Source organism: Pyxicephalus adspersus, chromosome Z (assembly GCF_032062135.1).
Source record: "Pyxicephalus adspersus chromosome Z, UCB_Pads_2.0, whole genome shotgun sequence".
NCBI lineage: Eukaryota > Metazoa > Chordata > Amphibia > Anura > Pyxicephalidae > Pyxicephalus > Pyxicephalus adspersus.
In genome coordinates, this window is record NC_092871.1 from 50,383,525 (window position 1) to 50,395,075 (window position 11,551).

Sequence of the window (11,551 nt, forward strand, 5' to 3'; positions counted from 1 at the left end):
TGCTTAATTGATAATGACATAACGAAGGACTTGCCCTATTTTTGAGCCCCTCAAATGAAGTGATTGTGTTAAAAAAAAAAAAAAAAAATCCTTTAGCTTCTCACATTTTTATGCAATCTTTTTGTTCAACCCACTAAATTAAAGCTGAAAGTCTGTTCAACTGCATCTGAGCTGTTTCATTTAATATAAATTGTGGTAATGTACAGAACCAAAATGAGAAAAAAGTTGTCTCTGTCCAAATATTTATGGACCTAACTGTATCTGTGTGTGTGTGTGTGCGTGTATGTTATATATATATATAATTTAGTTGCATTTTATAGTTTAGCCACATGACAGTTTGGCTAACATGACATCACCTTAAGCTGGCTGCCATAGCAGTTGAAAAATTTTTATGATATCTCAATTTATTATTAATTCAAACTAGGATTGCTGTATTTCATTCAGATTTCCAAAATTTAATGTGGCTGATCAACCCTATTGATTGGGAGATGCAGTGTTCACCTGAATAAATTAAATAATAGCTGGCAAGATTCTGTGCTTGTGTCCAAGACTTAATGTGACTTTTATCTTTATTTGTCAAGTTGCCTGATGGGCATTTTTCTAGATGCGTCATGCCGGGGGTGGCAACCTCCCTGTATGATTTGTCTTCTTTTAAAGGTCAGGTGGATGACGTCTATGAAATGCCTTTTTATGATAAAACTACTTATTAGTTGATCCAGTCAGACTGATGGGTTTTTAGGGATGCTAAGATTGTAACACAAAGTGCAAAATCAACATTTTTCATTTGAATAGTTTTTATGTGTTATAGTTCCCATACTATGAGGAACACATTAAGTGTTTTAGATATAGATATGGGAATGTGATAACCTTGTTGTACCTGTGCCTGGTCCTCTTTGTTAATGCTAGTCTACTGTGGCTAATTGATTTCATCTCATCAGTCATGTAATGAAGTTGTTGTGTTAAAGGTGAAAATAGACAGGTTTCTGTATGAAAACAAACAGTAAAAAGTAAAATGTGATAGTCACATCATACCCTTGGTTAAATGATCATTATATGTCACATAATTAAGCAGAAAGCTTCTTTCTGTGCTACTTGTGACACTGAATAAAGTTACTGAAAATAATCAATAACCAGTTTGATCTTTTACAGAAAGGAGAATATTCACAAACATGTGCTCCGCTTAGTACTACATCTCCACCATAAGGTGGCACCATCCAAAATGGAGTCTTTGCAGAAAGCCCTGGAGCCACCCAAAACAGTAAGTAAAAGGAAGGGGAGTGTGTATTTTGCCACAATTAGGGCTCTGTGGCTAGTTTTGACATGTCTATACAGCAAAAGATCCTGCAAGATCTGTTATAGCTGCAGGATGAACTAATAATTTTCCCTCTCAATTACAGAGTGGAGAAGCTGTTAAGGATCTTTATAACCAACTGTGTGACAAGTTACAGCAGAAGAAAGCCAGCCCACAACCCCCTGAACCAGAGACACCTGCCATGGAGTTACCCCTGCACAGTGTCCCCAATCCCCCCGCCATCTAAGACAATGTGTAGCTTCAGGACTTGTGTTTTCAGTCCAATACAGCACAACCGACACTTCCCCACTGCTGGTAACCCATGCCTTTTAGTAGATCTTTAGATTTTCTGTTATGCTGAAAGGGAGTCCAGTAACGTACCTGTGTGACAAGTCTCAGGCCTCAGGTGGAAGACTTTGTTTTTCTAATGTGCTGCATACTGATTTTTGGGGCTTTGAAGCTTTTCTATTTGATTTCTGCAGAGCACAGAAGCCACTGTAACTATATAATTCTATGTTTCTAGTTTGCTTCACTGCTGAAGCTTGATACGGATAAGGTGTGCAGCCCACAGATCAAACAGTGGTTAAATTTGCAGGGCTTTTGATGGACTTCTAATTTTCACTTGACAGTGGCAGACCAATTGGTAATATGATTTTCTAATTGGTGAGCTACTGCATGTTCCAAAGATCCTCTGCAACAGGTAGGTTGACTTCAAGGGTCTGTTAACACCTGTGTTTTCCTTCTGAAGCAGTCTTCATTAAAATCATAAAAATGCATCACAATGTTGGTTATTATGTGTTTTCACACAATGTATGACCTTTGCATGTAATGTCAATCTTCATTCTCATCAACTTGAATCATGATGCCTGTCATATTGCGTATTGACATGCATCCTAACATGTATGTGTGCATAGGTGTAAATCTGCCCTAAATGGAACTTGTTATACTTGAAGTATGATGCTTCTGCTGACCTGTTCTTGAAGCTGCCATCATTATCCTTGCCTCACTGTTTAGAGAATCACTGACATGGGAATGGGTGACACTGACATGATTGAGGTCATTCATTTGGAATAAGAATAAGGATGGCAGGCTCTGGGCCTGTACCTCAAAAACAAGTTCATAGTTGCAGTTCTGCATCTAAGAAGCTCTGGATTTAAGAATTTAATTTTGAGACTAAAAGGCAGGAGAGCAAAATATCCTACCCTGTAGTAGGTATTCCTAAAGTATCCACTTTTCCAATAATAAAAAACTCATATTCAGCCTGTGATGAAGTGTAGTTCCATGAAATGCTGATATTTTGGTGTATATATCTTACGATAGCAGAGAACTCTTGACAGTCATGTTATCTGGTAAACCGTTGAACATATGTGTTGTCAGTAAACAATAACCTTACGCATTAAATTTGGATTTACATTGCTTTTTGTAGAAACGTGTTTATTTTTTACAAAACTGAAATAAAATTTTGTTTTGATATTACAATTGTACAGCCATTTGGTAATTTGATGTCTTTGTTGATGTTTTACTTGAAAGACCTCAACTAGAATCTGACATTTGTTTGACTGTAAACTGGTTTCAAGGCATGGATATTGTTTGCAATGACATTCAGCAGCAGCCTCACTGAAGATACGATCCCATGTCCATGAAAGCATGTGAGGTCAGATCATTCTAGGGGTTCATATTGCTGTGGCAAACAATTTTAACAATTATTTCCATTGCTGAGGTAAAAAAGCTTGCCATAATTAAAGGAAACATGTTCAGAAACAAAACACTTATGTATTGTCATCTTGTAACACCTCTGGCTGCAAACAGATTCCAGAGAAGGGATATATGTAGTTAAACCAAACTAGTCCAACTTCATTAACCTACAACTACTTCATAGCTCTGAGGTAGAGAATTACTGTTCAAACTTCCCATGCAGAAACAATCAACAATCAACTTTAAATCACACAGACCTCTCCAATGTCTCTGTGACCATGTGATTGCCATTTACACCTAAACTGACCTGCTGTAGCTTGATATTGCAAAAAATTGCACACAGCACAGGATTTTCCTATATAGAGATTTGTTCAGTCGGGCTAGTAAGAAAAAGTTGATATTCATATTTGCCATTTTTAACATTGGACTGTCGCTTCCAAAAAAATCACAGCTATTGCAAAACCTTCTATGGGTCAGCAATGAAAAGAAATGGAAAGAAATACAAGACACAGCTGTTAAATAAGAGATCCTGAATGATATATCTTCTTTTGCATGCTTCAGTCATTTTCCTTTCTCATTTTTTTGCACAGGAATATTTTTTTGTTAGAACATGGTATGGGAAACTGTGTCTGTTAATCCTCATCACTGTCATCCCTTATCAGTAATATTTTGGGAATGTCATTTGGTATTTCATCTCCCTCATATTTACCTTGAAATGAAATAGACAAATCAACTATGCCATGAATGGGAGGGTGACTGTCCTTTGTGGACATTTCTCTAAATGATCCTGAAGCAGAATCAAGGTTGCCCCCTGCTGTTGGATTATATCTTGGCAAAGCTGATGACTTCTTCAGGACACTTTTGCTAAAAGATGGTCCTTTAGGAGTATATGGCTTTGTAATCCTGGGATCTTTTTCCTTGTTTTCATGACTGTAATTGTTAGTCAGTGACTGGGGTGATGCAGTCCAGTCTATGCTGTTATCAGGGGTGAACTCAAATTTAAGTTTAGGGATAAAGATGTCATTTTCATCAGAACTCCTTGTAAGTACAAGTACTCCTTGACTTCTCCTTACAAGATCACTCCTCCTTGAAGAAATCTGAGACTTGGTGTCCTCTTGTCTTCTAGATGCTCTCATGTCTTCTATGTTTTCCTCAACTGGGCTGGAGGATTGACCAAAGTCCATGCTAACTTTTTGTGCCAGTGAGTCCTCTTCTGTTAGTAATGATGCATACCTCTGATCAGTAATGTCTGCATCATTGGTCCTAGAACTTTTTTTTAGAAGGTTGTTACTTAATGTAATTTGTTGACTTGTTGTTTTGACCCTGGGACTTTTCTTTAGGGGATCATGACTTGATCTGGCATCTTTTTGACTCTGTGTTTTAGTGCTTGGAACTGCTTGTTGGTTATTTAAAGCATCTGCCTGGGACTGAGTAATATCATCAGATTCTACCTCAAGCTCAAGTCCTTCAGTTTCATGTTTTTTGTTACTAAGATGTTGTTCAGAATATGGCTCATTTTCTTCTTCTAAAAGCTTTCCTTGGATTACTTTATTTTTCTTAGTGCTAAGATCTAAATCCACTTCTTTGATATCTTCATATACAGTATCTAATATGATTTCTTCTTTCCTAGTAGATGTAGTTTGAAAGGTCAGCAGTCCTGGTGTGTCAGTTTTTATGGTTTCTGTGGAGTTATCTATCCAAGCTACCTCATCATTTTCCCCTACAAATTTTTGGTTTGCAATTGACTGGGGTAAAGTTTGAGGGTTGTAGGATTCTTGATCTGTGTTACATGAGATAGAGTCTAAACCATCTTTCTCACAAAGGACCAGACAATCTATCTGATTAGTCAGCAGAATGCTTTCATGATCTTCATAGGTTTTGTTCTGTTTTATAGATGGGTTATTGTCCTGTCTGGAGTGAAAAAGTAAAAACAATATTGTTGTTCAGCTTTAATGTAGTACAGTGAGGATCAAAATGATGGTCCCTGAGCATCAAACCACAAAAACAGGTTGGCTATATTTCTAGTACTAAGTTCTGGGAGGCAGAATCTTCTTCCTTGTGACTAGACAATAACGGTATAGCGGCCTAGTAATTATATCTTGGCATAATATGCAACACCTCCTGGCTCAGCTCACAGTGCTGCAGTGCAGTGGGTAACAGGAAGTTAGATACATGCCAAATTTATACTTTTTTATAAAATAAATAATTAGATACATAATCTCTTCAAGAACCCAGCATTACAGACTTGGTTTAATAATTTAAACCATACAATTTAAAGAGTAACATTTTGTTGAGGAAAAGCCAAGGAATTTGATGTCGACATCACTGGATTCCCAGATAACACAAAATTGATCTGTGTTTCATACAAAGAAGACACACACCAACCATTACATTATAAATCACAGTTCAGAAACCGAGTAATCGCAGCCATATCATGGGCAGACCACAACTCTGCTGTGCTGCTCAGTGGAGTGTCAGAGTAAGTGGCTCATATCTGTCGTTGTCTGCCACTGCAGCACCACCTAACATACTGCTGACTGCAAAGTAAATTCCTAACCCTAAACTTGGGGATGCAGTGGACGCTAATGTGTCATTTGACTTTATGTGTGTGCAGGAGTATGGCACTGGGGTAAGTGTTGGAACTGGTGTAAAAAGGTGGTAAAGTATTGTAACTGATGTGTGCAAGGGGTGTATTGTTGAAGTGTGCAGGGGTGGCCAGTGATGGAACAAGTGTTCAGAAATTACTCCAAACAACGAAAAAATGTGAATAGATAATGAATGCCATGGTATGCACTAAAGCTAAACAAATACATTTATCTTTTACAATGGCAATTGTATTAGTTTCGCACTATTTGTATTTTACATTTATATTAATTTTTAATTTTAAAGCCCTTACATTGTAGTATACCTTGCCAGGATACACTGCACCCTGGTGACCTTTGATCTCTTTCATATTGTTCTGGTGGATCTCCACCTCCCTAGGGTGACCCATGTAATAAGTAATCTCTCTCACCGTCTTCCAGGAATTCCTCGGTTCTTCCTTGAAAGAGACACTTGTTTCGCTGGAAAGTTGTGAACTGTTCTGTGTCTGGAGTTCAATGTAAACTGCTTGCTGGCTTGTACTTGGTGAAGATGTGAGTGCGCACTCCCCTCTCCTGACAATTGTACAAAAAAGTTTTAAAGGTTGTACAAAAAAAAAAAAAAAAAAACTACTTCCACAGAACTTGAAAGTATTCTCATAAAATTTATCAGTAATCATATTGTGTCTTTAGATTTGGATTACATTATAATTGTATTTTACACTAGTGTTTACCACCAAGAAAACTCACATAAGTTTTCACCAGAAAAGCCTACACGCCAATGTCCCCTCCACAGATATTTAGTACTATTCATTTCTACCACTTTGACATATTCTGCAGTGCTTTACAGAGAACATCAGTCTCTACACCAAAGAGGCGTACACCCTAATCTCCCCACTACAGACATATCACAAAGTGCTGTACATAGGGCTATATACTGAGCCTATAAATTCAGTTTTTGCTGCAAACTTTTTTGCACACAAAGGATGTCATGCACTTAGGAGCTTCCACTTTTATTTCCAACTTCAGTGATGCACTATTAACCTATTTCTAAGTTGATGACAAATTCTTCAAAACTGTTCAGATATTATCGAACTCTTGTCATTTTCTGCATTTTACAATCTAATGTCCCTCTGCATTCACAAACTCTCTGCTGACCAGATGAGAGCCAACTGTGGCATTAGTAGTGAGATCAGCATGGCTTCTTATACACAAAAGGGTTGGGAGAGTTTTCCAAATCCCCTCATTCTTACACTAAAGTTCCTTTGCAAAATACAGGTTTTTTACAAGTAATATTTCCCCTTAAATCCAGCTCTTCAATACCTGACTTCAAATGTGTAGCTGCTGCTAACAAGGTCAAATTCTTTACTTTCTCTGGGTCCAAAAGTTTCAACCTGGTAAATATACAGAAAACATTACTCAGCAACAGAAAAGATAACCATACACTATGTGTTATTTAATATGGACTTGTCTGTTTCAGGTAGAGGCAGATTGAAGCACACACACTGTGCTGCAAATAGGCACTGCCCTTTTCCCTCAAATAATTTGGAAGTGTGGCATTAAATTAAAACCATCAGCCTTAATAAACTAATAAAAGTGAATGAGCACCCTAAATGTGGAAACCACAGGATACCTGTCAATTTCTTCATTAGAAACCTTCCTATGTGTAATGTGTAATTTCTCTGTGACTAGTTTCAGGTTGTAGTAGGAGGCATGTCTTACCTGACTAAAAGACTCAGGCTACGTACACACGTCTGGTCATTGTTACTGGAAACAAACTGATTGTTTTCAGTGACAGATGAATGGACGAATGCTGTACAGTCAGCCCAGTTCTGTTCTATGGAGAGGGAAGTGGGAAGGATGAGTGGCACCCTGCAGTCCTCTCCTCCCTAGAAAAGCACTGCAGTCATTCATGATCAGCTGTTCATTGCAGATTCCTGAACGTTGGAGGACTTCTATACACACATCAAATTTTTGCCTGAGACAAGCATGACCGTTTGCTGACATGTATGTAGCCTAAGCCCCATCAACTACCATTTATCTGTCCATAAAGACAAAAGCAAATATTAGAGAAGGGGATAGTAGCTGATGTTGCTTATATATGAAGTGATACAAACAGGAGGTAAATGTACCAGGAAATACTTTGTGGCATGTCATTTATTCTTAAACATTCACAGGTTCACATGTTTACTTCAGACAAGAAATTGGAAAAAGGTCAGACATGCCAAATCGACTAGATTGGCTCACTGGCTCTTATCTTTCACTCCTAACATTAACCTTAAAACCCAACTGAAATCATTAAAATAGATATGCAGCCAGACAAACATTGTACTAACAGCTTCCTTTTACAAAGTCTTACTTTTCAGTAGCTGTAGTTGTTCCAGGGGCTTAAAATGACCGTGCACTCTAGTGGACACCAAAGTTAAACCCAATGTTCTCAATGTAACAGGCCTGGTCTGGTCAGCTGTTTCGTACAATACATGTCTCTGTGTGGAAACTTGTGGAGCGTCTTTCTGTTACTGGGCTCTACCAGCATGGACCACTAGAGGGAAATGCAGGAAGTAGCAGTTTCACTGACAGAATTTTCACTCAAAACTGGTTACAAATCTTAACATATGTGGAGTGAATGGCTATAAAGAAATAAAAAGGGTGTGAGACTTTACCTGTGCTGTACCTAATACCTGCAAATCTCTATTGTCATTGTTTGATGTTGAGATGAGGTTTGAAAACTCTGTTTTACTCCTAAATCTCACCATTGAAGGGGATGAAAATACCCAGAAAAACTCTTTTAAGTGCTGACTTACCCAGCTTTCTTTAGCCTGACTGGTACCATCATGTAGGTGGCCTGTCTCTGATGGTGTGGTTGTATTAAAGGAGCACTCTGCCTTTCTCTAGGCAACCCAAGGCTCATACCACATGTTCCTTGCTGTGAAAAAGAGTGATACATTTACATTTTTACATTGAATTTTAGAGAGGGATATACATGGAAACAGGATATACTGGTTTCATATTTAATGTATATATTGTATGTATAAAGTACAATTCAGTAGGTCTACTGGTAACATATTTTAGGTTGAACAAGTAACAATGTTACATATACCTTTGCACAATTGTGATACTGTGGGATTTAACAAGAGCCATACATTAACAAAGTTGTGAGTGAATGTACTTAACCTGTGCACACAAATAGATTGGTGTTCCTTTGGTGAAATCCATCAGCCCTGAATTTCAGTGTCCGTTTACACATGGGATTATAAATAGAGGTGACCATACAAGTTTATTTTTTTCTGTGCAATTTTGGGGCTTTTAATCTTTTCTTAGAGATAGTTAAACAAGCAGTGATTAAACAGGCAATTTTCACTCATTTTAAATACGGATAATATAGTTTTCTTTTTTTATTTAGATTTTTGGAGACACATTACAAAAACAAGTTACCGTGTGCATCTGCAATGTAATTTTAGTCACATCAAAAAAGTGTACAACATGTGAATGACAACTAAGGGAAAATATTGTACCTGTGTAAAGCAAATGGCTGCAGACTCTGACTGTTATCAGGATACAGTTTCTCTGAAATGCCATCACCAAGGCTGATAAAACGACCTGAGAACCAATGACTGAAAATAACATCTGACCCAGGGCATCTAATCTTTATCCTTCACACTAGGTAGGTAGAGTGCCCATTTCCAACAATAAAATACTAATCTCTTATTATTTGCCATCATTAGGTTATTAAACTATAATTATGAATATATTATCTGAAGAACCAAACAGATAATATTCTGTCACTTACTTTTATACTGACCTTGGCTTTAAATGGTGGATTTGAAGCTGTCTGTCTCTCCCCTCGCAGTCGAATTACAGTGGCTGGGGCACTGGAACAAGTGGGTTTATGAGATGGCAATCCGGAAATAATCTTTGCTTTCCTGAGAAAACAACAGTAAAAGTCATATAGGATGTTTTTCAAATCAACGTGTATTAGTTAGAATTAGTTGGAATTCAGTGGCGTTAAAATCCATTTAAAAATTGGTTCAATTAATAATGTATATTTGATATGGATGATGGCACTGTAGTGTAATGATTATCTCCAGGATTAACCTAATATGGAATATATAACATCAATGTAAGGCATGACACTTCACCAAAACAGTAAACCTTTAAGATTCATTATACCTTCAAACCATTGCGTATACCAAAGTGCCCACATGTGTACATTTGCCATGTCTCTAGTCCCTAGTAGACTATTTTACTATTAAGTAAATTTGTATTTGAAATTGGCAGCCATTGAACATTTAAAAAAAAAATGCAGCCTACGAACAGCCTTTTGAGTAAATATAGATATATTGGGACTACAATTTCAAGTATGCTGAGTCACTTGTACTGGGTTCACAAAAGCTAAACATTCACTTGTATACCTAATTCTTCATCAACCCTTGCAATGGTATTTACTTGCTCTGTTCTTGATGATTGCTTTGTAAAACAAACAAACCAACTCTCCACTTACAACAAAGAATTTTAACCCTGCCAATTTGTGTACCTGTCTGACCTGCTATTTAAATCCATACTTGTCAAAAGTTATTTCTAATATTTGTCCAGAATGTGTACCTGCATAAATCACCTCTTGTGTGTTCCCACATTCTAAACATCACTCTCTGCTTACGCCTTGCCTGCGGACACAGGGTCATGAAAAGGAGCCAACACAGCACAGGCAATGCAATCTGTTATACCCCAAAGTACTTTAAAAAGTATTTTGGCGTGCAATTGTCTGGATCTCATATTAAAATGAACCTGTGTTTTTGTCCATGAATAACAAAGCAACACATTTTCTTGAAAGTTAGTCCCTGCTAAACAATGATAAACTTTATCATTCCCCCATGACTCTGTTCGAGAAGAAGAAGCCCTGAGTAAGCTCTAAGACAGTGTTTTTCAACCGCTGTTCCGCGGCACACTAATGTGCCTTTAGAGATCTTCGGGTGTACCGTGGGAAATTATCCAATTTCAGTTAATTGGTCCCAAAATGATTTATTTACTGCAAAAAATTTGTCTTCATTTGTCTATACCAGCGATATATAGTGATAGGCAGAACCAAAAAAAACTCTTCCACTAGATGGCAGCAGGTAGCTAATTTACGTGTCTGACTTTTTGGTGGTGTTCCGTGGGATTTTTCTAATTGTAAAATATGTGCCGCGACTAAGAAAGGTTGGGAAACACTGCTCTAAGATACTCTGGCTCGAGCTTACATAGAGCTAAGGACTTTCCCCTTGCTCTTAAGTGATGACATGAGTACTTGAAGAACCAATACCAATGATGATTAGAAGAAAGCAGACTATGTTCCTGTATACCTAGAAGCACCGGGCAGCACAATAATTTACCTTGTCCTGGACACAGCTCCTTGAGTGGTGTTAGATAAAGGTTTATGATCTTGTCTGTGTGTAATACTTCTTTTTGCATAAGGAGATAATTCTGGTGCTGATGAATTCTTAGGTTTTGCTGGAACATTTACACTCTGTAAAAAATTAAAGTTGAAGTCTAGGCAAAAAAACTCTACGGCCCCATAGTCAATCATTCTATTTTTTAAAAGAAAAAAAAAAGCTAAACAACCCTTTAACTCACCGAAATCCACAGCCACATGACACACAAGAATCTGAGTCTTGCTTTTACACTGCAGGATAGCATCCATATTAGTGTGCCCACATTACCTAGGGATGTGGAGGTTTCTTTCCAACAAGAACAGTCAACAGCAAACCCATCTTCACTGGAAGAGGTGCTGCAGGGTGTGATGTGATCTTGACTCACATGATGAAAAAAGGGCTTAGGAAGGGATTAACAAATTGGGCTGGAGAGTAAGAAGGTTAGGGAAGTTTTCACCTTCGTAGAGCCTATTTTTTCCTATTCCACAGTAGAATTGTTCTTCACTTCTAATGGTATTTTCTCCAAAGTCAAAGGAAATCTCCTCTTAGGCAACGGTCACAGAAACCAGTTTCTCTAT

At 37.6% G+C, this 11,551-nt stretch overlaps 2 protein-coding genes across 2 annotated transcripts in view; one reads left to right on the forward strand and one right to left on the reverse strand.

Annotated features, from left to right (window-relative positions):
• NELFB (negative elongation factor complex member B) overlaps positions 1-2,770 on the forward strand; it is an 11,738-nt gene extending 8,968 nt beyond the window's left edge. Inside the window, exons 12-13 of the mRNA XM_072429760.1 lie at positions 1,150-1,258; positions 1,398-2,770. Of these exons, the coding sequence (XP_072285861.1) occupies positions 1,150-1,258; positions 1,398-1,538 (250 nt within the window). The 3' untranslated portion in view covers positions 1,539-2,770. The remainder of the gene's footprint in view (positions 1-1,149; positions 1,259-1,397) is intronic.
• Positions 2,771-2,920: 150 nt separating this feature from the next.
• LOC140343199 (uncharacterized) lies at positions 2,921-11,196 on the reverse strand. Its single transcript, XM_072429759.1, has 6 exons — positions 10,935-11,196; positions 9,368-9,488; positions 8,370-8,491; positions 6,889-6,959; positions 6,000-6,141; positions 2,921-4,897 (listed from the first exon to the last, which is right to left on the reverse strand). The coding sequence occupies exons 1-6, from the start codon at positions 11,126-11,128 to the stop codon at positions 3,619-3,621; spliced, it is 1,929 nt and encodes a 642-aa protein (XP_072285860.1). The 5' UTR covers positions 11,129-11,196; the 3' UTR covers positions 2,921-3,618.
• Between the last annotated feature and the right edge of the window lie 355 nt (positions 11,197-11,551).

Bases quoted from the DNA above. Each gene is read 5' to 3' on its own strand.
- LOC140343199 (XM_072429759.1), bottom strand. From the start codon at position 11,128: ATGATTGACTATGGGGCCGTAGAGTTTTTTTGCCTAGACTTCAACTTT. The intron at 8,492-9,367 runs GTCAGTATAAAA...TCTTTTTCACAG, and splicing joins ATCCACCATTTAAAGCCAAG to CAAGGAACATGTGGTATGAG. The intron at 6,142-6,888 runs GTATTGAAGAGC...TACAATTGTCAG, and splicing joins AGCTACACATTTGAAGTCAG to GAGAGGGGAGTGCGCACTCA.